The sequence below is a fragment of the Vitis riparia genome, chromosome 4 (assembly GCF_004353265.1).
Source record: "Vitis riparia cultivar Riparia Gloire de Montpellier isolate 1030 chromosome 4, EGFV_Vit.rip_1.0, whole genome shotgun sequence".
NCBI classification, from domain to species: Eukaryota; Viridiplantae; Streptophyta; class Magnoliopsida; order Vitales; family Vitaceae; genus Vitis; species Vitis riparia.
Genome location: NC_048434.1, coordinates 19,092,370 through 19,120,288, shown reverse-complemented (window position 1 = coordinate 19,120,288; position 27,919 = coordinate 19,092,370). Strand labels below are relative to the sequence as shown.

Here is a 27,919-nt window from a genome sequence, read left to right as displayed (position 1 = left end):
AGAAAACACAAAAAAGAAAAAGAAAACATGAAAAACAATCTATTATTTGAACAGTAAAAAAACAATGAAAACATCTTTTTATTGTTCTCAAAAAATGAAAGCCCCGACTGGAAGAGCTTTTTGAATGCTTCTGTTCCTTTTTTTCTCAAACATGATGCAAGAAGTGGATTTTTTTTCTTTATTTAAAATTTTAAAAAATATTAAAATTATATTCATTTTAAATAAAAAAAATTAAAATATAATTTTGTATTATAAAATTATGAGCACTGCAGTTAATACCATCATGGGCCTAGGCAGCCAAACAAAGCCTTGCGGCCCTAAAACAAAAGGTGAAGTACTAGACCCACCGGTGGGGCTCATTTTGTTATTGGGTGGAAGCCCATCATGCCACGTGAGGCCCAATTCAGTTGTTCCGTTTAAACCCTAAACCCTCCCTTCTTCCCCGCTCGTAAAGCCCTCCTCCATTTCAATCTCCATATGACCTTTAGCCCAAACTCTTTTCCGGCTAGCAAAAACTCAGAGATCGGCAATGGCGGCTTCGAGGCTGTCCTCGTGTGTAGCTATGGCGGCAGCCGTCGCTTTCTTTTCCAAGGCCTCCAGCGGCGCGTACGCAGACGGTCCGTTTCGATTCTCGCCTTTCTCTTCATCACCTCCCCAGACCTCTCAATCCTCTGCTGAAAAATCGGAGGACAAGTCGGAGGCCGATGAGCCGAGAGTCAGTTCCTCGGGGTTCGACCCCGAATCCCTGGAAAGAGGCGCCAAAGCTCTTCGCGAAATCAACAGCTCTCCCAACGCTAAACAGGTTTCCGCAAAAAAGAAAAAAAAAATGTTCTGATTGGTTGCTAGAAACGTTGGATAAAAGGAAAGAAATTAAAACCATTCAATCATAGATATTTGATTGTTGTGGGGGCACCCAGGAGAACAGAAACATCCCCTGAACTGGGCTCAATGCAATCATTTATTTCTGGAAACCAAGATTGACAATTCTATTTTATTACTATTTTTTTTTGGTTTATATTCCTCTGTTTTCTAAGCAAGCCAACTGAGGTTAGAGGCTTTGTTTCTTTAAAATTGAGTAATTCATAGAGGATCAAATTTTTATACAGCTTTATGCCAATTTTTGTCTTCAGGTTTTTGAAATTATGAGAAAGCAAGAACAAACTCGACTGGCCGAGTTGGCAGCTGAGAAGGCTCATCAAGAAGCAATTCAAGCTCAAGCAGATATCGTCAGTGGTTTTTTCTTCAATTCATGTGCTGAAAGGACATATTCTGATTATTCATTTTTTTTTGTTTGTTTGTTTGGGATTTTGCTCCGTTGTCATTTTTTTCTAAATAAATAAAAACCAAATTCATAAATGAAAAAAAAAAACCTGCTCAGACACCCCAAAGTACACAATAAGTATATAAAAAGCACCTAAAAACACAGAATTTAGAAAAGAGTGCCTACAACGAACTCCCTCCCTTAACCAGAACCCAACCACTCAATAAATCAAAGAAAGACAAAGAATTTATCTCTAAATACCGCTTCACCCAAAATAACAAATTCCTAAGAAAGAATCTTTAAAGAAAGAGCAGAACACTCCTTATCATCAAATGCCCTGAGTTTCTTTCCTTCCAGATCATCCAAAAAATACATGCCCACGAACGAACCATTCCACTCTAATAAAGCCTCCTTAACAATAGCAGAATGCACCCATTGAATACCAAAAAGATCAAACAATTTCCAGAGAATCCTAACCAATGAACAATTGAGGAGAATGTGATCTATAGATTCTTCCTCTTCTTTGTAAAGAAAACACCTATTAACCAAAGACCACCCAAGTTTCTGAAGCTGATCCAAAGTCAAAACTTTGCCCCATGAAGCCTCCCAACCAAAAAAATTAACTTTAGAATGGACCCAAGGATTGCAAACTACCCAATTTGGAAAAGAAACAACAACCCGTGGTTCCAAGACAGCATAAAATTGCTTAACAGTGAACTTATTCAAAACCATATTCATTGACACCATAGAAATAAATCCACAACTTCATCCACCTCCCAATCATTCAAAGGACGAGAAAAACAAGGGTTCCAATGCCCTCTCTCCCCTTATTGAACCCAAACATCAATTGAACTGTTTATCAAACAAATTTGACAACAAAGTTAGTTCAGAAAATTAACAGGTCTAAACATTGTCCTGAATATTATAGCTGCTCTTGTTTCTTTGTGGGATTTTCCTCATTTTACTTTAAAAAGAATTGGGTACTGAAGATGATGTACTGGAAATTTGCCAAGATTATTGTTTTAACTAACATGTGCGAATGTGCCTCTTCCTCAAGCAGCAAAACAAATTTCTGTCTATTTCACTTACTCAGAGGCTTCCCCTTTTACCATATTTAAATAAAGAAGCAAGGGGATCCATTTGCTAATTGTTTTTTTTTTTATAACTATCATGAATGGACAGTTTTGATTATGCATTCTGGGTTTCCATGGAATTTGAGTGGTTCTATAATGTTTTACATGACATATCACATATATGAGATTATAAATAAATATTTTTTACACTGGGCAAGTGAACCCAATCCATAATTTCTGCAAAATCTCCATAAATGAATTAATTTTTGGCTAAATCCATGAGCAGCAAAGAAGTTTCTATTTTCATGTGATAAGTTATATAGAAACAATTGAGTTGTGGTGGTGAGCATCACTGGACTTGTACTCTATTAGTATTAGACTTTTCATGTGTAGCAAATGCTCAGTTTCCCTATGTTATATAGTGTACGGTTATTTCAGTTATTTACTTTTCCTTTTTTTTTCCTTATTGTATTGTGGGTCCCACTAGCATCTATATATATACCCAAATCATTAATAGTTTTTAATAACAAAAATTAGGGATTCTCCATTTTCTCTCAAATCACATGGTATCAGAGCCTAGGGAGAAAAAAAACCTAATTATTTCCAGTTTATCCGTGAATCAATTCTGGGAAACCTTTAGTGACCGTGTTTCATTCCGGTCACCTTCCTTATCTCCTAAAGCTTTCCGGTCAACCATATCGCCATCATAAACCCTCACCGTTGGCGACTTTTTCTGGCGAAGTCCTTTTCCAACAACGACCATACCATTGGGTGCGCAAGGAGAAGATCTTCAAGTTTTGTCAAAGCACTGGAGGGAGAATCTCAGTCACACGCCGGCCACGCTCGTTTCTTCTCCAGCGGCCTGAACCTCGCGCCGACACATGAGGGTGCATGGAACACTTTCCGGCAACGCGCTTCCACCTCCAACCTCGCCTGACGCTGTTTAGCCACTCTCCATCTATGCTTGTGCCATCCGAGCCCTGCAAGTGCATTTTTTGGGGTTTTTTTGTCTCCGCCGGCCCTCTAAACAGCCTTTTCGGCGACCTCCGGTGACTTCCTCTCCACCCTAAGCCCTGCACGTGTCTTAGGAAGTGTTCTTCTATCTTTCCAGTAGTGCCACATTTGTTTTTCTTTACTATTTGGTCTCTCACAGCCGCGGATCCTCTGTTTTTTTTCTTTCAGCCGCAATCTAAAGTCGTATTAGGACTCTCTTCAATCCAAACATATTTCGTTCTCCAGATAAGTAGATATGACTACTAAAAGTTCCATTTTTTCCTCTGTTATATCTGGATCTCCTATGATTACTTTGGAGAAATTGGTTGACAGTAAAAATTATTTGTCTTGGTCTGCCTCTGTGGAGCTTTGATTTATGGGTCAAGGTTATGAGGATCACCTTGCTACGCAGGAGGCGGATATCCCTGAGGTTGACAGAGTACAATGGAGGAAGATAGATGCACAGTTATGTAGTGTGTTATGACAATCAGTTGATCCTAAGATTGTGCTTCATCTTCGGGCCTACAAAACATGCTTTAAATTTTGGAATCAGGCGAAAGGGCTATACACGAATGATATCCAACGTCTTTATAAGGTGACTTCTTCTATTGTCAATGTCAGACAACAAGACATTAATTTATCTATTTATATTGGCCAGATTGCCTCTCTTAAGAAGGAATTCTTGATCATGATGCCTCTTACTACTGATGTTGGGGATCAACGAACATAGATTGACAAGTTCTTCATTGTTCTTACGCTTATTGGCCTCCGTCCAGATCTTGAGACCGTCCGCGATCAAATTCTTGACAGTTCCTCCGTTCCATCCTTAGATGATGTGTTTGCTCGTCTCCTCCGTATCTCCTCCACTTAGGCTTTTCCATCTGATAACACTTCAGATTCTTCTGTGTTAGTTAAACTAACTCTCGAGGAGGACGCAGTGGTAACCGAGGTAGAGGCCAACGTCCTCATTGCACCTATTGCAATAAGCTTGGCCACACTCATGATCGGTGTTATCAGTTACATGGGCGGCCTCCCCGCACTGCCCACGTGGCCCAGTCATCTGATCCTCAGCTACCTTAGCCTCCGAGCTCATCCACATCTCAGGGTATTTCCCTCACTGACAGTGAGTATGATGACTATCTCCGCTATCAGGCCACCAAGTCAGCTTTTGTTACTTCTGTTGCCCAGACTGGTAATACTTCTGTTTGTTCTACCCACACATCTTCTCTTGGACCTTGGATTCTAGATTCTGGCACTTCTGATCATATATCTGGTAATAAGGATCTTTTCTCTTATATTACTACTACCTCTGCCTTACCTACTATTACCTTAGCTAATGGTTCTCAAACTATGGCTAAAGGCATTGGTTTGGCACATCCTCTCCCTTCTCTACCTCTCACTTCTGTCCTTTATACTCTTGAGTGTTCCTTTAATCTTATCTCCATCAGTAAAATCACTCGTACTCTTAACTGCTCTATTACTTTTTCTGATAAATTTGTGATCTTGTAGGACCGGAGTACGGGGAAGACGATTGGCATAGGACGTGAGTCTCAAGGCCTCTATCACCTCACCTCGCCTTCAACTCCTGCAGTTTGCATTTCCACTGATGCTCTCCTCCTCATCCACAGTCGCCTGGGCCACCCTAGTCTATCCAAGTTTCAGAAAATGGTCCCTCGTTTTTCATCTTTGTCGTCGCTTGCGTGTGAGTCTTGTCAGCTTAGGAAACATACTCGTGTCTCATTCCCAAAGCGTTTGAATAATCGGGCAAAGTCTCCTTTTGAACTTGTCCACATTGATGTTTGGGGTCCTTGTCGGACTACGTCTACTTTAGGATTTTAGTATTTTGTCACTTTCATTGATGACTATTCTCGATGTACTTGGTTATTTTTAATGAAAAATCGAGCTGAGTTATTCTCTATTTTCTAGAAATTTTATGTTGAAATCCAAACCCAGTTCAATATTTCTATTCGTGTGTTACGCAGTGACAATGCCAGGGAATATTTTTCTGCACCATTTACTTCATTTATGTCCCAACATGAGATCCTTCATCAATCTTCTTGTGCTCATACTCCTCAACAAAATAGGGTAGCTGAACGTAAGAATCGACATCTCGTTGAGACAGCTCGTACTCTCCTTCTCCATAGTAATGTTCCTTTTCGTTTTTGGGGGGACGCTGTTCTTACAGCATGTTATTTAATTAATCATATGCTCTCATCTATATTACACGATCAGATTTCTCATTCCCTTCTTTTCCCTGACCAACCACTTTATTTCCTTCCTCCTCGTGTTTTTTGTTGTACTTGCTTTGTTCATATTCTCAGTCCTGGACAGGACAAACTTTCTGTCAAAGCCACAAAATGCATCTTCTTAGGATACTCCAGACTTCAAAAGGGTTATCATTGTTATTCCTCTGAGACTCATCGCTACTTTCTCTCCGCTGATGTCACCTTCTTTGAGGACTCACCATTCTTCTCCACCTCTGAGTCTCTTCCTGTTTCTGAAGTCTTACCCCTTCCTATTATCTCCCCACCTGATGCAGTGCCTTCTCGCCCACTTCAGGTTTATCATCGTCGTCATCTTGTCACTGTTCCTCCTTTGGTCGAGGTACCTGTTGACTCACTTCCTATCCCTTCGGCTTCTCCTACCCCGACTTTGCCTCCTTCTGTTGACTTACCCATTGCTCTTCGGAAAGGTAATCGATCTACTCGTAATCCTCATCCCATTTACAATTTTTTGAGTTACCATCGATTATCTTCACCCTATTCTACATTTATTTCTGCTATATCTTCTGTTCATCTTCCCAAGAGCACCCCTGAGGTTCTTTCCCATCCAGGCTAGCGACAGGCAATGGTAGATGAAATGGCTGTTTTACACTCCAATGACACTTGAGATCTTGTTGTTTTACCCTCTAGTAAATCTACAGTTGGTTGTCGTTGGGTCTACACAGTTAAGGTTGGCCCTAATGGTCAAGTTGACCGCCTTAAGGCCCGCTTAGTTGCTAAAGACTATACTCAGGTTTATGGTTCTGATTATGGTGACACTTTCTCTCCTGTTGCCAAGATAGCTTCTGTTCGTCTATTACTCTTCATGGCTGCTATGCGTTCTTGGCCTCTTTATCAGTTAGATATTAAAAATGCTTTCCTTCATGGGGATCCTGCTGAGGAAGTTTATATGGAGCAACCACCTGGTTTTGTTGCTCAGGGGGAGTCTGGTTTAGTGTGCAGGTTACGCCATTCTCTATATGGCTTGAAACAATCTCCTCGAGCATGGTTTAGTCGTTTTAGTTCTGTTGTTCAGGAGTTTGGCATGTTTCGCAATATAGTAGACCATTCCGTTCTCTATTATCATAACTTTTCAGGGCAGTGTATTTATCTGGTAGTTTATGTGGACGACATCGTCATTACAGGCAGTAATCAGAATGGTATTCAGAAACTAAAGCAACACCTTTTCACCCACTTTCAGACTAAAGACTTGGGGAAACTCAAGTATTTCTTAGGGATTGAGATACCTCAATCCAGTTCCGGTGTGGTTCTTTCCCAAAGGAAGTATGCTTTAAACATCTTGGAAGAAACATGTATGTTTGACTGTAAACCGGTAAACACTCCTATGGATCCAAATGTCAAACTTATACCAGAACAGGGGGAGCCTTTAGGAGATCCTAGGAGATATCGGCGACTTGTAGGTAAATTGAACTACCTCACCATTACTCGTCCAAACATTTCTTTTCCTGTAAGTGTTGTTAGTCAATTCGTACAGTCACCATGTGATAGCCATCGGGATGCTGTAATCCGCATTCTTCGATATATCAAAAGCACACCAAGCCAAGGTGTGTTGTACGAGAACAGAGGTCATACACAGGTTGTTGGTTACACATATGCAGATTGGGCTGGCTCACCCATAGATAGACGTTACTTCCGGGTATTGTGTTTTTATTGGAGATAACCTAATATCCTGGAAGAGTAAGAAACAAGATGTAGTGGTCAGATCTAGTGCTAAAGCCGAGTATCGAGCTATGGTTCTGGCAACATGTGAACTCATATGGTTGAAACATCTTCTTCGAGAGTTGAGATTTGGAAAGGATGAATAGATGAAGCTCATCTGTGACAACCAAGCCGCTTTGCATATTGCATTCAATCCACTCTTCCATAAAAGGACCAAACACATTGAAGTTGACTGTCACTTCATTAGAGAGAAAATCGCATTAGGATGTGTGGCGACTAGTTTTGTCAATTCAAATGATTAACTAACAGATATTTTTACTAAATCTTTCGGAGGTCCTAGCATTTGTAACAAGCTTGGTGCATATAACATATATGCTCCAGTTTGAGGGGGAGTGTTAGATAGTGTACAGTTATTTCAGTTATTTACTTTTCCTTTTTTTCCTTATTGTATTATGGGTCCCACTAGTATGTATATATATACCCAAGTCCAATGTGTATCATTAATAGTTTTTAATAACAAAAATTAGGGATTCTCCCTTTTCTCTCTTTTCACACCATGCATAAACTAGCACATGTGATCAATCTTGTTATGAACTGTTGCAGTTTCTTAGTCATATGTATATTTCTTACCATTACTTTTGTCATTGGCAGGATAAGCAGCGGAAAATGGCTGAAGAACAAATGAATCTAGTACAGCAACAAGCACAGGCGAAGGCACAAATGCTACGATATGAAGATGAGTTGGCTAGGAAAAGAATGCAGGTGCCAGGAATGAACTCTTTTTTCTTTTTTTTTTCTGTTTTTGTTTTAAAAAAGTAGGGACTGATAATCAAAATTTCTGTTCACACTGTTTAATTGAAAAGAAAAAATCAAAATTTCTGTTCACACTGTTTTTGTGACTATAGTAGAAAGTTTATGCTTGGTTTGAGCCTAGAAAAGTTGTAGGGAAAAGGAAAAAATAGGAATCCCAATTCACTTGTTTGGTTTGCCATAGAAAACATAAGGAAAAACATGGCATAATGAAAATTATAAAAAAAAAAAAATTATGTTCTTCAAAATTTTCATTCGCTATATAAAAGAGGAATAAGATTTGGAGAAAGATAGGAGAAAAAATTTATTGAACCTAGACTCATTCCTTGTATTTCTTTCACTTTTTTTTTCCTTCTATATCTTCTAATATTTTTTCTTCATCCTTTCTTTCAAACTTTCTATGATCCAAACAAAGCCTCAGAATAATTATATTTAGCTTTTTTTAAGGTCTGTCAAAACCGTTGGATCTCTCCCTCATGATTCTGAATTAGCATTACTATCGTTTGTCAGGGTTGTAGATTTAACTATTGCCCTTACTTTTCATGCAATTTCCTCCATCGCCCTTGCATTTCCGACCAAACAAGTCACTGGCATTTGCCACTGTTGGATTTCCATGATCAACAGCCCAGCCATCCTACCAATTCCTCTCTCCTTCTTTTATCTTTTCTTATCCTTCCACTCATTCACTTTCTATCATGGAACTCTTGGTGGCCTCAAATTTGAAGCCATAATAATTTGAGCTATAATCAAAATTCCTAGAATATTGATCAAACTTTTACTTCTCATTCTCTCTCCACAAATCACACACCCTCCTCTGAAGCAACTAAGCAAGAAATGATATTATTTTCTCATTGAAGAAGAGGATAGGCAGTGGCTCTTGGCTGTCACTGTTAACAGAGTAGGGACTCTGTTACCAACAATAAAAGCAGAAGGAAGTGCAGTGTGATTGCAAAACCAAGAAGGAAGGTCTCAGAAAATTTGAAAACCTAATTCCACTAAAAATATCTTTTGTTAATGTTCTGAATTGATCATTGACTGCTTTGGCTTCTACCTATTTTGTTGAGGAATCCAGTCAGTGATTCACTTCACCATATTGACATGCAGCATCCCATTTATTGAAAATGATTGTGGACAAAAGCAGGTTGACTAGATTTTACTATTAATTCTGAGGTTAGAACATTTCTTTCTCTTTTTCCCCATTACAATGGACTCATGCAAAAATACAAAATAGCCAAAATATTCATTATTAAAAGGTTAATTCCATTGTTTTATCCTTGTTTGCAGACAGATCATGAAGCTCAGAGGCGACATAATGTTGAATTGGTTAAAATGCAAGAGGAATCCTCCATACGAAAAGAACAAGCAAGACGGGCGACTGAGGAGCAGATCCAAGCTCAACAACGCCAGACTGAGAAAGAGAGAGCTGAGATAGAGCGGGAAACCATACGAGTAAAGGCCATGGCTGAGGCTGAAGGCCGGGCCCATGAAGCAAAATTAACAGAAGACCATAACAGGAGAATGCTTATAGAGCGGATGAATGGTGAAAGAGAGAAGTGGCTTGCTGCGATTAATACAATGTTTAGTCATATTGAAGGTATGCAACTGATAACCTGGTACTTAATTTTCATGTCGGCTCAGTTTCACAGTAAACTAGGTTGCCAATATTATAAAATATAAAAACCGCTGTTGAATATTTTAGCACTGTTCTGCATCATACATTTTCCTGTACAGTATAATTTGGCTGCATCTCTGTTGCCCCTTACTCAGATTATGTGTGTAATGCCTGAGTCTTGAGAACAAACGGTGGTGTCTCTTTGGATGATTGTAATGACGGCTAACTTTAGTAACTCAGCTTTGTCATGGTATAAAGATGACTGGGTTTTGGCTCAGTCATATTGACTTGTAATATTGAAAATTTCAACCTTTGGATCAGTTTGTTTTTGGCTTGCTTGCATTAGTGTTTCTTACTTCCTCTATGTTGGAACCAGAAATTTAAGTGCTTGGAGCTCCAAATTGGGTAATGGATCTCCAATCTGAGTAGGATGCCCTTGAGATATGTAAAAAGAGAAGACTATACCTCTTATCCTAAGATTTACAAAGAAGATCGTATTAGAGTTACAAACCCATACCTTGCAGTCAAGGTTTCCCCATATTTATACTAAGCTAGATTGAGGGGTAAAACTTATGTTGAAGATTGTATTAGAGTTACGACATCTTGCTGTCTAGGTTTCCCTATACTATAGAAAGCCAGATTTTATTAGTAGACCTTTGCTTTGGTTTTATCCCTATTTTGATGGGGAGTTTAACCATGCTAGATTTTATCAGAATATAGATGTACAAGTTATCTCTATTGCTTTATGAAGTTTAGCTAGGCTTCGTGTTATCTTTATTGTTGGAGAAGAAGTTAGGCTTCATTGATTGGGATAATGTGCGGAAACCTCCCTTCATTGCTTCATTGCCTCATTGCCTCACTTTTCCTTGCTTTTTGAGTGCTCAAACTATAGAAACAGGAAATTTTTACAAGGACACATGGCGTTTACTCAAAGACCTTTTTAAGCTTTGTCTAATTAAGGCTTGCATTGTAGTGGTTTGTTCCATTGAGGCTTGCATTGGAGGGCTATGTGCCATTAAAGCTTGCCTAATGGGGTTGTGCCGATTAGAGGTGGTGCACACTCGGACTATGTCTACTATAGGTTGTGTTGGTGAAGCTTGTTTTTCTTTTTTCTTTTCATATATATATATATAGAAAATGAGAGGAAATTTTACCTAGATGAGTAATTTTTTTTAATAGGTTACTTAAATGAGTAGTCTAGAACAGAGTCCTTGCATTTTCTACCCAAATGGGTAGAGCCTTGATTAGAGTCCTTGCAAAAATGAGTAATAATGATGAGGATGAATCTCCAAGATATATATCAAGAAAAGGAAATAGTATTAGTTGCAATTAAAGTAGGATTAGTATTACTTGGAATTAAATTAAGATTAATATTTGTTGGAGTCTAATTAGGATTAGCTAGTTAAATTATAATATAATTAGAATTTGAGTTATGATAGGTTATTAGAGTCCTAGTAGACTTTGGATGTTATAATTAGAATTGGAGTCATAATATATTATTAGAGTCCTAGTATTACCTATAAAAAAAAAAAAAAGTCCTAGTAGACTTTAGATTTCTTAGAGAAGCCTATAAATAGGCTGATTGCAAGGTTGCAACCCTCAATGGTGAGATTCCATTGATTTTCTTCTAGGTGAGACTCCGAGAATATCTTAGTGAGACTCTAAGGTTTTCCATCTTTTCTTCTTTCTCTCTATTTCTTATCTTATAATTTTCTCTACCATAAAATTTATTTTTTGTTCCTCTCCTTACACCCTAAAAATAAAACCCTAGCCCACCTACCTTCGAGTGTAGGCAACCATCCTAGGGTTGTCCTACATCAATTTTGGTATCAAAGCAAAAGTTCTTGGCTTGAAGGCATATGTAATTGAGGAATGGAGCAACATATGCGAACATGGTTGAAGGCTAAAACATTTTTACGCAACCTTTGGTGAACATACCAAGGCTAAATGAAGAGGATGATTGGCGATGTACTAGCATCTTCCGAACTCATGTTGCTTGCCAAGGGAAACTATGTACTTTGATTATTGATGGAGGTAGTTATTCCAATCTAGCTTCAAAGGAGTTTGTTGAGAAGCTTAATCTAAAGACAAAAGATCATCCAAATCCCTATCAAATAGTATGGGTAAATGACATCTGTTTTAGTGAGTTCTCGTTGTCTAGTGACATTTAATTTCAGTAATAATTTTGAGTTATCAGCATGGTGTGATGTTTTTCCGATAAAAGTTGCCCATATTATGCTTGGAAAACCATGGCTTTTTTATGAAAGAGTCCAACATGATGGATACGAGAACATTTACACACTTGTGCGCAATGGGCATGTCCAATGAAGGAAATTCCACCACATAAGCAACCAGAGGAAAAATTAGCACCCTTGAAACTAGAAGAGCCATCAAATACTGTTACTAAAAAGCAAGTCGAAGTTACTAGAAAGGAGGAAGAAACCATCAATGATGAATCTAGAAAGCAAGAGGTGATGGAACTAATCCTAGATCAACCAATTGAAGAGCTCAAAGAAGTTGTAGAAGCTTCAGAAGAATCAATGCTTGACTTTCCAAGGCCAAACATCATCATGAGTTAGCAAACATGAAGAATCTACTGAAATTTCTTTTGAATATAGGGAATTCAAGAATCTTGTTCTTCTACAAGACAGTTTACAAGAAGAGTATGGAAAGCAACCCTCCACAAGCTTGTTGAAGACACATAATTATTTCGAGAATTATCAACTTGTTTTACAACATCAAAAAGTTTTTCGAAGTCTAGTATTTGTCTTACATGAGATTGAACAAGTTTAGTCTTAGCACGGTAAAGAGACGACGAAGAAAGAAAAGGTGGAAGGCATTGCTCAAAATTTCAATTGATCGTGGAAAATCACTAAAACTCGAGACCAAGTTTTTTTTCAAGTTGGGGGGAATTTTTTTTTTGATAAGTAAAGCAAGATATATTAATGGAGAGGCGGAAAGTTACAAGTATACAGGGGGTATACAAAGCAACAACCCCCTCTCAAAACCAAAAAACAACAAGGCTCACCACCCCTTAGTTGGACGCCAACCATTCCAAAAACCCTATAAGGGACACACGCTCCTCACCAATATACAATCAAGTTGGGGGGAATTGATGAGGATGAATCTCAAAGATATATATCAAGAAAGGGAATTAATATTAGTTGCAATTAAAGTGGGATTAATATTACTTGGAATTAAATTAAGATTAATATTTGTTGGTGTCTAATTAGGATTAGCTAGTTAAGTTATAATATAATTAGAATTTGAGTTATGATAGGTTATTAGAGTCCTAATAGACTTTGAATGTTATAATTAGAATTGGAGTCATAATATGTTATTAGAATCCTAGTATTACCTATAAAAAAAAAAAAAGTCCTAGTAGACTTTAGATTTCTTAGAGAAGCCTATAAATAGGCTAATAAATGTAAATTAAAGGGAAGAATTAATATTAATAATATTATATTTTCTTTCATTGCAAGGTTGCAACCCTCAACGGTGAGATTCCATTGATTTTCTTCTAGGTGAGACTCCGAGAAGGTCTTAGTGAGACTCTAAGGTTTTCCATCTTTTCTTCATTGTTTCTTCTTTATCTCTATTTCTTATCTTATAATTTTCTCTATCATAAAATTTATTCTTTGTTCCTCTCCTTATACCTTAAAAATAAAACCCTAGTCCACCTATCCTTGAGTGTAGGCAACCATCTTAGGGTTGTCCTACATCAAACAAGGTTCAAAATCTCGACCTAGATGTACAAGTTGTATTTGCTTCAGTCATGCCTGTTACGATACTGATGCCCCTTGGAAGTGTATAGGTAATCTTGGAATGATTCATGTGACAACTCCAAGACGAAATGGAAATGATACCGAGGCTGACAATCCAAGTGATGAAGAAGGTGGTGATGTCAACGAAATTGACAATGGAGATGAAGAGAGAAAGATCTAAGAGAAAATTGGAAGCATGTCTAGTTTTTGTTGATGGACATAATGACATAGACGCCAATCTTTGAAATAAGGTTGGCATCCATAAGGTCTTTTGGAGAAATTTGTTGCTGTGAAATCTAGAGAGAAAAGGAAAGAAGAAAGAGGATAAAGTCTTTAACTCAAGCATTGGATTATTTCCATTCAAATAAAGTAACCATGGTTACATACTGATTATTAATCATGATTAGTATTTTAGTTGAATATTTAAAAAAAAAAATATTTATTGAGTTTTGGTGTAGCGACCTACAATATATATGAGATAAAATGAATAAGAAAAAGGATTAGTTTGGCACATTTTTTCTATATATATGCACTCTTATTTGCCTGTAAAAAAAAAAGGTAACTCTTCATGTCAAATTGGTTACAACTATGAAAGCTATCTATAATCATGTTGAAAGGTGACCTATAATTTTTTTTTTTTTAGATATAGAAGTGTATACATCCATATATACATACATGCATACATATATATATATATATCCAAGGAGTATAGGACATATATAGCCATTGTCAAAAGGCTTAAACAAGAGAAGGATCTACAAAATAGAAAAGGCAACAACACCTCCGTCAACAAGAGCCCAACCAATCAAAGAAACTAACTATAGAGTCATAGAACCATCATTTATAAACCTCTTAGTCTTTGACCAAAGAACTATATGGGAAATATTACAACTATGAAAATTTTGGAGGACAATGATGTAGTTGACACCTTAGTGTTTGCCCTTTGCAAAAAAAAGGTAATTCATATTATGAAAAGGATATTAAAAGAAAAGTGTATTATTACCTGGCCTATAAAATTGTCAATTTTCATCATTACTCATATTTCAATAAGTATTTATTCTCAAAAAGGAACATATTAGGCCTTGTTTAGGAACCTAACATGTTTTTAACCTATTTTCTATGCTTTTAAATATGTTTAAAAAATAACTTTTATATGTAGTTCTTTATTTTTAATCATTCTCTATATTTGTATAATTATTTTTTAAAACAATCATAAAAAACAAGTAAAAATCACTAAAAGATGTTCTCTAAAAGTTCCATGTTTTCTGTTTTCTAATTATCAATGTGTTTTTTTGTTTTTTTTTTTTCTTTTTGAAGAACGGAAGAAAATAGTTATTAAACATGGCCTTAATTTCACAGATATAGTGATATAATATATAATAAGTAATTGTTTTAAAAAATAAATAATAATTTTTGTTTCATAAACATGTATTGTACCAATTATTAAAAATTGGTATTGATATAAAAGTAGGTATGGTAATATTTAAATAGAAAATGGGTATATGCATTAGTATTGGGGTCATGGGCTAGGTAATGGTTAACTGGATCATGATTAATACATAGGAAATTGATTAGCTATATGAAGTTAAAATTATGTAAGATTTTAATTTGATTACATTTAACATAAAATTATAATTAATTTATTTGAAGACATTTATATGACTTCTATAAATTTAATTTGGTGTTTTAGCATAAACTAATATTAGGAAATTAATTACCTATATCTTCATTTAATCAAAATTATAATTGATTTTAACAATTTTAATTAATTAAATTTTGTATGAAATAATATGGTTTTTATTTCTTCGTATGCTTCTAACTATTTAAACAATGTTATATGTGATAGAACTTTGTATTAATTTTTTTAATCAATCCTATTGTATTTATTTTCTAATGGCCAAGTCGCTTCCCCGACAAAACACCAAACACACACTTCTTTGGGTTCATCTTCAACTGACATTTTCTTGATCGTAGGCACAATGCTCAAGGCTCTAGGCTGAGTAGCAGGAGCTACTTTTAAATGGTAACATAGTAGGATAAATAAAGTCTTCATGAGGTAGCATAAACTCTTTTGATCATAGATGAAAGTTTGAGTCATTTACCACATTTTTACATGGAAGTTTTGGTATGATTAGTTACCAGGCTTGTTTGGCAACTTCTTAAAAAACAGTTTTTGAGAACAATTCTTAAAAATAGGTCTCCATCGGGAACAAAATTCTGATTGAGAATTCAAATATCAAAATCGGTTGTCTTGGCTTATTTACCGTGAAGGTTCTGTGTACTTATGTACAATGCAAAAAGTTTCAAAGTATTCTTCATTCTTTTAATTGGTTCTCAGAATACTTTACAAAAAGCACTTCAAAACATTTCAAATTTGTTCTAAAAACCAACTTGTTTTAGTCAAACAAGCCCATAGTTTTCATGGGAGAGTTTTGCAATAAAATTTATCTTTGCAATAAACAAGCCCAATGGCTCTTTATCTGATGGGTAGCTTTTTGAATCATTCCCATGGATGGATCAGTTGTTGGAACCTGAAACCTAAGTGCTTGAAGGCACTACACTTCCTTGTGACCTACAAAAAAGAAAGACAAGACATGACCTGGGTGTGCACAGTATGATGCCTAATTAGTTGATGAGGAGTTAAATTTGTGGAGAAGATGGTATTACAGTTACGCACCATACCTTGGTCCCTCGTATTTATATAAAACTGGATTTTATCGGGATATGGATGTACGAGTAATAGACCTTTGGCTTTGGTTTTGTTTATATTATAGTAAGGAGTTTTGAAATAAATAAATATATATATATATATATATATATATATATATATATATATATATATATATATATATATTATTTCAATACTCTTACTTATCAAAAAAAAATAGGAGTTCTGAAATAAAGAAACAAGTGATAGACCCAGTTTAGTCTTATCTATATTGTAGTGAGTTCATGCAGACTTGATCTTTATTGTTGGATTGGAAGTTAGACTTTGTTAACTTCACATGTCAAGGGGTTGTATATGCATATTCATATCATCTGAGATATCCTCTGTGCCATTGTGTTATATTACTCTTATATAAGATATTAGTTTATCTAGTACAGTATCTTTATGATATTATTAGATAATTTTGCATGAATTTTCAATTATATGCATATTTTCCTGGATGTGACACTATTGTTTGGATGTAAATTGTGATTAATATCATCTTTGTCGTTTGGCCATCTTTCTGTTCTCATTGTTTTTGAACTATACCTTGCAGGGGGTTTCAGAGTTCTATTGACCGATAGGAATAAGTTGCTTATGGCTATAGGAGGAGCCACTGCAGTGGCCGCTGGTGTTTACACAACAAGGTCCTTATTCTGTTCTTCTCATTGCATTTTATTTCTATTGCTTGAACAAACAATTAATTTATGATAGTAGTTCTGTTACCACATCCACTAGTTTGATACAAAATGAGGGTAACTGTAGTGTAGACCATTAATTTCAGTTTTCGTCAAGGCCTTTTCATGCCCTATCCCAAATGTGTTATCCTGTTTATGGTATCATTGCATGAGTATTAAGCTCTTAGATTGCTTATCCCAAGCCTGGCTAAAGGTGTGTGCACTCAGTGGGCAGACCGTAGATATTACTGATTCTCTCCTAGTTCATGCTTGGGAGTTAATAGGTAGAGGAACAAAAGTTTATTTAGGCTAGATATGGGAATATGGCTTCATTATGACAATTGAGTGTTCTGCTAATGGAACACACCAGCTAATGTGCCTACTTTATTCCTTCATATGTTTACAGAGAGGGTGCTAGGGTTACTTGGGGTTATATCAACCGGATGCTGGGGCAGCCATCACTAATTCGGGAGTCATCCATTGCTAAATTTCCATGGTCAGGGATGGTTTCTCGAGGAACGAATAAGGTGTTGAATTACAGTACAGCAGCTGGGGGAGCAAGGCCTGGGGAAAATAAGACCAGTTTTGGAAATATTATTCTCCACCCTTCATTGCAGAGGAGAATAGAGCATCTTGCTCGAGCTACATCAAATACTAAGTCTCACCAGGCACCCTTTCGAAACATGCTGTTTTATGGACCGCCTGGCACGGGTAAAACTATGGTCGCAAGGGAGATAGCTCGAAAATCGGTATAATTTTGACTCAACTGTATTTTGCTTCTTTCTTATGCGTTATTTGGTCTAATATTAAGTCACCGGCAGTCCCCTCGTGTACTAAGTTTGCTAGACAAAACACAAGTTTTACAATTTTTTGTTTGGAGAATTATTTGCTGGAAAATGCTTTGAATGAGGAATATTACTGAATATTGGTAAGGATTGTTTTACTATCTTCTGACTAGCTCTGACCTTCTGAGAACTATTGTGCAGGGTTTGGATTATGCCATGATGACTGGAGGGGATGTTGCACCTCTTGGCGCACAGGCTGTCACCAAGATCCATCAAATATTTGATTGGGCAAAAAAATCAAACAAAGGTTTACTGCTTTTCATTGATGAGGCTGATGCTTTTCTATGCGAGTAAGTTAATCACCATCCTGAATTTTGTACAAGATTATTGGTAAATTTCCACTCTACCCCCCAGGATGAGATTTTCTTACAGTGATCCGTCTCTCTGAGGGGAAACACACATTGCAACCGTTTCTGCTTCAATCTTTATTCCCAGGCAATTTGCTCAAATAGCTTAGAATTTAGATCTTAAATTTAGTAGAGCTAGCAGGTTTTAAGTTTTTCCAGGTTGACAGATACACCCTTGACTGTATTCACAGGCGGAACAGCACACGCATGAGTGAAGCTCAACGAAGTGCTCTAAATGCATTGCTTTTTCGGACGGGAGACCAGTCAAGAGAAATTGTTCTTGTCCTTGCCACAAACAGACCAGGCGATCTTGATAGTGCTGTGACTGACCGCATTGATGAAGTGATCGAGTTCCCGCTTCCAGGGGAGGAGGAGCGTTTCAAACTGCTGAAGCTCTATTTGGACAAGTACCTCTCTGATGAAGGCCAAAGCACATCTAAGTGGAACCCTCTATCAAAGAGTAAGCCACAGAAGGTAACCATAAAAGATGTGTCTGAAGATGTGATCCGAGAGGCAGCCAGGAAGACAGAAGGCTTCTCTGGCCGTGAGATAGCAAAACTCATGGCTGGTATCCAAGCAGCTGTGTACGGTCGGCCAGACTGTGTATTGGATTCCCAGCTGTTCATGGAGATAGTAGATTACAAGGTTGCAGAGCATCACCAGCGACTTAAACTGGTAGCAGAAGGTGGTCACCCAGCTTAACTGGGGAATCCGCCTGTGAAGTAGGGCTTTTCTCAGAAACCTTTCAAAGAGATGGAAATTTTGTCTAATGTCATTCTATTATTTCAATTCTTGATCAGATTGTTGTTTGTAATTGTTACTTGTATTACCATTACAATGAGGTGATTGTGAATTTCTTGGGGTGTGGCCCAGCGGCCCTGGAGTTGATTAGATTGGTTCCAACTTCGAAATTATACAATAATGTGACAAACACAAGTCTCTGTGTCGCCCTTTCTTCATCTCTTTATTCTCCATCATTCTACTGTGATGCTTGTGATTAAATGAAAAGATAGGCAATTTGCAAGAGACAAACCCAATAATTCCGGCTGCGCTTCAGATTATCATGGGTCGTTTCCCATTTTGAGAAAAGCCAAACCCATTCTTTGGATCTTGCTGCTGACCCGGAGAGATGCGACACAGAAGACTGGATTTATTCAGTTGATGGGAGCGAAAGGCCTTCCCCGAAATCATGCAAAAGATGCGGCCACACGTAGTCTTACCGACAAACACGTGGCCAGCCTTCAGGCAACATCTCTCATAAACCGCCACGTCTCCATGACTCTACAATACCAACCGCTCTCCGCCCCATCTCTCCATTATTCTTCTTTTTCCAGTTTCATCAGTCTCGCGTTTAAGATTAGTTTCCTTCCTATGGTAAGAAGAAAATAGAAAGAGAGAGACATGGATGAGAGAAGAGCGCTGCTGATGGTGGTGTTATGGCTTGCGGTGTCGGTGGAGGTGCGTTGGTGTTTGGAAAATGTGAAGGAGAAAGCGGACTTGGCGGCAGGGAAGGTGAAGTTGAAGGTGGAGGAGGCCAAACAAACTGCAGAAGAAGCCGTGCAAGATGCCAAGGACAAGGGGGGCTCCTGGGCGGATTGGGCTTACGAAAAGTTCACCGAGTAATCATCTTCATTTCCCCTCAATCTTTCTTCATCTCAGGATAGAGTCAGAACCCACAGACATTATGAAAAAATGTTGGCATACTTTTCTTCAGGTCGTTTTTTACTTTCGTGACAGTGAAATAGGGTGAATAGTCATCTCTCTCTTTCAACAAATTTGAAGATATTTTCCTTCAAACAGCATTTGCATTTTAAAATCAAATGATAGTATTTGTTGTACATATGTTTGAGGATGAATGAAATATTGATGTGATCTAGGTAGGAAAAAATAAGGGAAAATAATAAAGGCCGTAATACACAAAGGCAAAGGGAGTGCCATGCCATCCTATTGCCCCGCGTTAACTATGGGCCCATTTGTAGAAAGCAGACAATGGAATACAACAAAAAAAAAAAAAAAAAGTGGACCTGGAGAACCCACAATCCCTTTGATGTTGTGTTATCTTTCCCTTGGTGGAGAGCCAGAATTGAAAGGGTTTGCTTGAAAAAAAAAAGGAAAAAAAAAAATTATTTGCCAATTAAACGACAAGGGATGTGATAGATGATGAATTAAAGCCATCCTTTGTGGATCTTGATGGTTGAGGGCATCATTCGAAAACGTACAAGTCTGTGCATGCTTGATTCTAGTTATTTCTAAATGGATGAAGAAGACCTTTTGACGGCGGTGGTTTCAGGGGATTTGGAGCTAAACAGGAGAACGTAAAAGAAGGGGCTCAGAATATGGTGGATAAAGCTGGGGATGCTGCTTCAAAGGCCACAGAAACTATGAATTCTGCTGCATCTGGTACTTCTTTTACTCATCTTGTAATTAATGTCGACTCTTCTTGTAACACAATTGCACTTTTTTTCCTACATATCGACATCTCCTCCAGAAGCATCACGGTATGCTACTGAGAAGGCTGGGGAGGCTGCCAACTTAGCTTCTGAAAAAGCAGGCGATGCCAAGAACTTTGCTTCCGAGAAGGCGGAGCAAGTAATAAGAATGACTTCAGACAAGGCTGCTGATGCCAAGGGTGCAATGGCTGGAGCAATGTCACATGGAAAAGATGGAGCAGCTAATGTCTATGATGGAGCCAAAGAAACAGTAGCAGGAGCAATGGAGTATGGAAAAGATGGAGCAGCAAATATCTATGATGGAGCCAAAGAAAAGACGGCCGGAGCAATGGAGTATGGAAAAAAGGGAGCAGAAAATATGTATGATGGAGCCAAAGAGAAAGTGGCAGGAGCAATGGAATATGGGAAAGATGGAGCAGGAAATATCTACGATGGAGCCAAAGAGAAAGTGGCAGGAGCAATGCAGTATGGGAAAGATGGAGCAGGAAATATCTACGATGGAGCCAAAGGAAAAATGGGAGGAGCAGTGGAACATGGAAAAGATGGAGCGGCAAATGTCTATGATGGAGCCAAAGAGAAGATGAACATGGCTGCAGATGCAGTTTCAGATAAGGCTAGTGATGTCAAAGAGACAGTGGAAGGAGCAATGGGGCATGGAAAAGATAAAGTGGCCGATGCTTATGACCAAGCTAAACAGAAGGTGAGCGACACATACACCTCGGCCAAGGAAACCGTAACCGAGCAGGCCAAATCCAACTATGAAGCTGCCAAGGAGAAGGCTTCCCAAGCTGCGGGTGATCTTGGAGCTAAGATCAAAACTGAACGTGCAGAGCTATGAGCAACTAATGAGGCTTGACCAGATTCACCACCACCTTCCATGCTTATCTTCATAAAGCCATCTGTGAGTCGCTGTTATATATATAATTAGCATGTTCCCCCTTATGTTTTTCTTAATATATTTGTGTTCTCTTTGAAAATTTTCACAGGATTTGGAACCCTATTTCAGCAATTTCTTTATGTCTTCCTCCTAGATTTCCAGTGCTACTTCTATTCTCCAATTTATTTATTTTTTCTAAAATAATAATAATAAATGCCTTCCATTTGGCAAAAACGTAAAAGACATGGTACAGTGCCTCTCAAAAAATAAGAAGGTTCAATTACAAAAGTACCAATTTTTTTCTCAACTTTTGTGACATGTATATAGGGAAGGAGGCGTGTGGGGCTGTGAGGCGTGCGGGGCTGCTGGGCTGCATACACCAAGGTGGCTTCTTACTTGATATGCAGCCCATTTGGGAACAGTCTTCGCCCAAACTCTGCAGAAAAAACCTAATGGGCCACAATACCGACTTTCCTAATCATAGCTTTACTACCCCACTTCTGGTGCGCTTTTGCCAACGAGCGAATGGCCACCGATTTCAGATCTTCTCCATTCTAAGCCGCCCAACATGATTTTTAGTATGATTAGCCACATTTATATATATATATATACTACATACCCGCCAGTGGTTTGTGTCAGAAATCAGAAGATATGATCTCTCTGATCTTTAGCAGGATTTCTCTAGTCTGAATGTCCCCGTCCAGGTGCTCACACCAAGGTATGGTACTTGGTTATTATCATTGCTCAGAATTATAGAGAAGATATATATTATATCACTTATTTCATTCACGCCGTCTACTTGCTGTTTTAATCCTCCTAGCTGGTTTTCAAGCCCATGGGTTGGAACCGTTACCGCTACTCTTGTTATAACCAGGGTTACTCGTAGGTCTAGTCACCATTCTATACAACATATTGGTTTGTAATCACGCAAATACTCACTTAAATCCATGTAGGTCTAAATCTTGTAGGGAGTTTTTACTTAAAAAATTCCGTCTTTAGTCTACAATTGGATTCAAGGAATGTGTATATATTGCTTATTATTTTCAAACTCTAGTCTAGTTATTCCTCTATATAAATGACTATAGAACAAGAGCCGGGCTAGTGAGGTGAAATTCATCTTATTTCTATGGATCTGTTAAACATAATGAGGAGGATAGTATGTATATTTGCAACCAGGAATGCGATCATACGAGCTAGGGCTATAGTGTTTATATCAGTAAAGGGAAAGGAGATTAGGTTCAATTATCAGATACATAGGAATTGAATGGTGTCGTTGAGTGCATGGTCGCTTGTTTCTAGTTACCATATTATTTCAGTGGTAGGATGCTGCACATTCAAACCACCCAGATACTGGAGGTAGACAAAGGGGCAATTTCCTTGCCTAAAGGTATTGACTAATTTTAAGACACAAGGATCTGGAGGATAGTTAACCCAGGCTATTGCCTTTTACAATATGCCTCTCTTAATCAATATTGAAGATCATTAGGTATTTTTTTTATGCCCATTAAGTAGCTGAACTTTCTATATACGGTCTTAAAATTTAGTTTCTGTGACAACTTTGAATCTCTTATTTGTTCCTTGCAAAATGAAATGTAATCTTCCAGGGGTTTCTCCATTTCACGTTCCGGAATTGTAACAAGGATACTGTCTTTCCCAAGTCCTTTCTGTCGTCCAAATTCTGTCAGACCATCCTTTTCAGATTCTCTTACCTTAATACAAAATAAACGTGCCTTCGGATCGACTGTGGGTCTACTATTTCTGTCCATCTTTAATTTTTCATGCATTAGCTGACTGGTGTTCAGTTTACTTCTGCTCTTGGAAGCAGTTTTGATGAATTCTCACCAGCCTGAGCTACTATTTCCTCCCTCCGTATCAAAATGCAGAATGGGCTGAAGGATTTGACATCCTGCCTTGTCCATCAGCCAGCGACCAATGTTCAGGTAACTGCTAAGGGGAGCATGTATCAAAAAGCCTCTCGATCCAAGGGTGATAACTTATAACTAGAGAAATGTGTAACTGTCAGACTACCATAAGATTCATATTTGCTCAATTGTAATCCGGTCTCTTGCATTTTCTCACAACTAAAGCCGAGCCAACATCCAGACATATATACACACACACATACATTCATTCATGTTGAGATCCTTGCTGCTTCCTTTATTAAGGGACCCTTCCATCTTCCTTGAACTTCACCCAGTGTTAAACCAGTTTTACAGTCTTTTTCTTAGCAATCTTTATACCATTTGTTACCCAATTGTCCTTCTAGCCAAGGCCCTAGCTGTATATGACTAATATTGTTCTTTGCACAGATGATACACTCTTCATCTTTTCTCATCCAGTTTACTAACTCTGAATTTTGTTGAGGGCTGATAAATTACATCGCTAAATATATGCCTTGACCAGTTCACAAGGGATTTCCGCTTCTTTTATGGGGGAGAGTTGTCCCTTCCAAGCTCTAGACTCATGAAGTCCACATATTGGAGGAGTATAAGTCTCCTCTCTTTTCTGCTTGGTCACTTTATTGTGCTAATTTCTAATTTTACATCTTTTGATGGCTACGAATGTCTGCTTCAATCTATACTTCTTGATCGGTCATCAGGATTAAGTATAGTCTCACATTTGAACACATTCTTACCACAATGGTGTGCCACAGGTATGAGCAATTGCCCATTGCCGAAAAATGATTATGACCTTTCCTTATTCTCCATGTGCAACAACCAGGTTTCTAAATCTAATTAAAACCCATAAGATACTATGAAAATCTAAAGTGTAAGTGAATACAGAAACTCAGAACTTAAAAGAGGAACTTGCAGGAGGATTGAAATTTGAAAATGTGGGTCTGCTCATATGCCAGTGTGCTGACAGGAGCAGTCCGGTTGTTTCACTTCGACTGTGGAGAAAGATAGAAGAATGTGGTAGGGTTTTAAGGAACCAAAGAATTGGCGATTAAATGGACAGATGGGATTAATGCAAGAGATGATAGTACAGTAGTAGTAAAGTAGCTTAGTAAAAAGAGACTCGTACGTGAGACTTACCTCCCATGAGTCCATGACCACCAAGCAAAGAGGAAAATACGTGCAATTTTTGTCGTTAGTTTCTTCTTTTCTTTCCCTTTCTCTTTCTGGCGAGGAGCTTTTTGAGCTAGTAATATGGAAGGAAGAAAGGGTAAGATCCCAATATGTTTCGAGTAGAAAAATAATACAGGTTGATGTTGCCAATGTTTTTCGGGAGGATTTCACAAAAGTGAAAGAAAAGGATTACACGTTGATGTTAACAACATAACGGAGAAATTGGGAAAAATCAGAAGTAGTGAGTCCTCTAATCTATCTCCTCCTCTCTATCTTATTATGCACATCTAATCTAATTATTCACTGAGTCTCTCTCTTTCTCTCTCACTCTCTCTCTTTTTCTCTCAAAGTAATAGTAATAATCTGAAAGGCTAGCATTTTGTCTTACAGTTGCTTCTTCTTCATGGCTTGTTTGTTGTTGTGCATCCAGACCTTGAAAACCTGTCTCTTTACACCCACATCTGAACAAAACTGCTGGACTTCCTGTTCTTCTTGCTTCTGAATCTTCCATCCCAACTTCTCCGCAAACTCCTGCATCTTATCTTTTTGTTCTTGTGAGAATTTTGTTCGAAACCTCTTCTTTGAGAGCGCAAACGCTGGCTGCGGCTGCAGGTGCATTCCAACATTGGACTGAAACATGTTTAGATCTTCGCTGGATGACTCTGCGGGAGCTCCTCCGCCGCCACCAAATGCCATCATCATTGGTGGAATTGGGCTCATTAATGGACTGCCCGATAGACCATGGGAGTATTTATGGTGCTGATGAAGATGGGGCAGTGGAGCATGCGATGGAGGGAGCTGAGGAGCTATTGTATTTCTTCTGCTACTGTTAGTGTTGGGGTTACAAGTATAGTAACAATTGGCGGTGGGCTGCGACTCTCCATCGATCTCTTTGCGATGAAAATTGCGGTGGCAATCGCAAGCTGCACATTTCAAGGCTTCTAGAGTCCCTTCCTCTCCGCTTGGCATGAATTCTCCGCATCCATCGAAGACGTGCCCGCCCATGCTCGCCGCATGATTCTTGAGGCATTCTCTATATCGAATTGAGGCTGCTGATTGAGGAGGTGGATGTGGCGGCGCTGCTGCTACTTTTGGATTTGATCCACCGGTAATCGGTGTGGCGGTTGCACCGGAGACTGCAATTGTAGCTGAAACAGGATCTGGATCTGGGTCTGGATCCCCTACTTCCCCGTGTTGTGTTTGTTGTTGTAGATTGAATTGGTGATGATGAAGGTGATGGTGATCTAGGGTTTGTGATGGACTCAAAACTGTAGTACCACTGGCAGCTCCATCTCTTCTTCTGTCTCCCACAGGTAAAACTATGGATGCAGGAGATACCTTGGATGGCGATTCCCTGTTGGGTGGGCTGTAACCCAAAGAGCTTGGCATCCCTATCTCCTTATCTTGGCCTCTCAGTTCCATTAAACCCCCCAAGTTCTAAAGATAAAACCTTTGGTTTCACCACCTATCTTTATTAATCTCTCTTCTTAAACCATCATCATCTTCTTCATCATCCCTCTCAAGCCGTATATATACACCCTTTTTGTAACTCTCTCAACCCTAATTCATCCCATCTAACTAAGCAATGAGCAAAAATTAATCAAAGAAATAATCAAGGAGCTAACCCAAAAATTCTCCCTCCTTTTTGTTGTGATATAGACGTTGTGGGTGCTAAACCCACCAACCCATTTCTCGAATTTTCAACCCTACACCCCAGAAATGGGCAAGTGTTTGAGCAGTGGATGGCGAAATGTGTATTAGATAACTTAGGACAGCAGATTAATCTGAGAAGGCTTAAAAAAATAAAAAGAAGTGGAACAGGAGATGGAATGGGCCCCTTTTAAAGCTGACCAAGACTTACCTTGGGATATTGAAAGTGTAATTTGTAGATGGAAGAGCTGAAAGAGGGAGTTGCACCAGCATTAGCATCCTAGAATGATAGAGCTGAAAGGAAATAAATAACTGGTTGTAGCATGGATTAAGGAAGACAAGGTATTGAGTTAGGAAAAATGAGGATTAGGAAGTGAGAAAGAGGTGGGGTGTGTTTCCTACCACCCATCCAACCCCATAAAATCCATCCATCAAAGCAACAGGTGGGTTGGTTTGTACTCAAAATGAGTGATGACTGCTAGAGACTGATGACACTCAGAGTACCCTCTGCTAAACCAACCGACAAGGTCATGTTCGTCCTCTCCCACGGCCTGCACACTGGTCCAGTTCCTAATTATTGCTTCCCTCTTGCGTTTGTTATCTTCTGTGAGCACACTCTCCAACCCTTAAAACACCCCCAAATCCAAAAACCCAAAGGCAGCTAGAGAGAGAGAGAGAGAGAGAGAGGTGACATGACGTTACTTTGGTTGCCTGGAATCTTCCTGAAATCTTGTAATCATGGATAAATCCTAGTTGTAATCTCAGAATGAGACGTAAAATGGCAATTAGAGGGGAGAGGGGGTAGTCTCAAACGAAGGCTTAAGGCGATAAAAGATAATTCAGTGAGAAAGAGAAACGAGAGTGCGACTCTTTTGTGTGTTTGTGGGGAATTAAAGTGAGAATGATGGTCCACAGCACAGCACTTGTCCTGTTAGTGTGTGTCAGATTCTCTCTCTAGGACTTCTCTCCCTGCCTCCCTCCCCCTCTCTCTCTCTACTCGAGCCTCTTGTTGTGCGCCTGCTGCAATTCCTGCAACTCCACTCTTTTAATTTCTATAACCAATGACTCTCCCTCACCCATCTTTCGCATTGTAATTGATGCTGTTTTCTACCATTGTTGGGCATCCCTTTCACGCCCATCGTTTTTGTGCTCTGTTACGTGCCCCCTTTTCTGGTACACTGTTACGTTAGCCCATTTATAAAAGAGTCAAAATAATAAGAATAATAATAATAAAAATAAAAATAAAGGGAGAGCAGTGATTCTCCACAGGAACAGTACTCCACTTAGACCATTTCCCTTTTCTCTTTCTCCTTTAGGCCATCCCCCATTTCCTTCTCATCCAAGTTACGAAATCATACTTGTATCTCTTACAGACTCCTTGGATATCCCTCATTATTTTACGCCCTCTGATCTCTGCTGCTTGCTGCTCAGCCATGACATCCTCAGTTTTATGGTCTGAGTCCTGCTTTGTAAGTAGTTTTGTTCATAGTCTTTGATAAGATGAATTAATTAGTCTTGAGTTGAGCTTTAATCCCATGGCATCTGGGGTGGTTAGATTTTCATATGATTGTATTAATTATGATGAAGAAAAAAAAGTTGGTATTCACAGTATGATGATTGATGAGGGTTACTTGTTAATAACACTTGAAGTACTTAAAGTTAATCATTGAGCCAGGCGCATGCTCTCATTGATTATAACATTCTCTAAATCTAATTAAAGGTTTCAATAATGCAAACAATTTGAAGTTTTGTTTGTTTATTATTATTGTTGTTAAGAGGGGTCCAAATTTGAGGTTTGTTCTTAAGGAGCAAGATTAAAGGCTAAGGTTGAAGCTCCAAAGATA

General features: G+C 38.4%; 3 protein-coding genes across 5 annotated transcripts; 2 read left to right on the top strand and 1 right to left on the bottom strand.

Annotated features, from left to right (window-relative positions):
* Positions 1-458: 458 nt before the first annotated feature.
* LOC117912496 (ATPase family AAA domain-containing protein 3-like) lies at positions 459-18,989 on the top strand. The gene is made up of 8 exons (XM_034827085.1): positions 459-802; positions 1,131-1,226; positions 7,920-8,030; positions 9,363-9,672; positions 16,718-16,808; positions 17,245-17,587; positions 17,825-17,973; positions 18,222-18,989. The coding sequence occupies exons 1-8, from the start codon at positions 530-532 to the stop codon at positions 18,730-18,732; spliced, it is 1,884 nt and encodes a 627-aa protein (XP_034682976.1). The 5' UTR covers positions 459-529; the 3' UTR covers positions 18,733-18,989.
* Positions 18,990-19,273: 284 nt separating this feature from the next.
* Positions 19,274-21,510, top strand: LOC117912499 (late embryogenesis abundant protein D-29-like). The gene is made up of 3 exons (XM_034827089.1): positions 19,274-19,649; positions 20,321-20,430; positions 20,519-21,510. The coding sequence occupies exons 1-3, from the start codon at positions 19,432-19,434 to the stop codon at positions 21,316-21,318; spliced, it is 1,128 nt and encodes a 375-aa protein (XP_034682980.1). The 5' UTR covers positions 19,274-19,431; the 3' UTR covers positions 21,319-21,510.
* LOC117912498 (zinc-finger homeodomain protein 6) lies at positions 19,931-27,034 on the bottom strand. 3 transcript variants are annotated; one of them, XM_034827087.1, is made up of 3 exons: positions 24,814-27,033; positions 24,393-24,498; positions 19,931-20,126 (listed from the first exon to the last, which is right to left on the bottom strand). In XM_034827087.1, the coding sequence occupies exons 1-3, from the start codon at positions 25,845-25,847 to the stop codon at positions 19,992-19,994; spliced, it is 1,275 nt and encodes a 424-aa protein (XP_034682978.1). In that variant the 5' UTR covers positions 25,848-27,033; the 3' UTR covers positions 19,931-19,991. The 3 variants fall into 3 exon arrangements, with proteins under 3 accessions (XP_034682978.1, XP_034682977.1, XP_034682979.1); XM_034827088.1 differs by lacking the exon at positions 19,931-20,126 and adding an exon at positions 24,224-24,247 and having other exon boundaries at positions 24,814-27,025; XM_034827086.1 differs by lacking the exon at positions 19,931-20,126 and having other exon boundaries at positions 23,241-24,498; positions 24,814-27,034.
* Between the last annotated feature and the right edge of the window lie 885 nt (positions 27,035-27,919).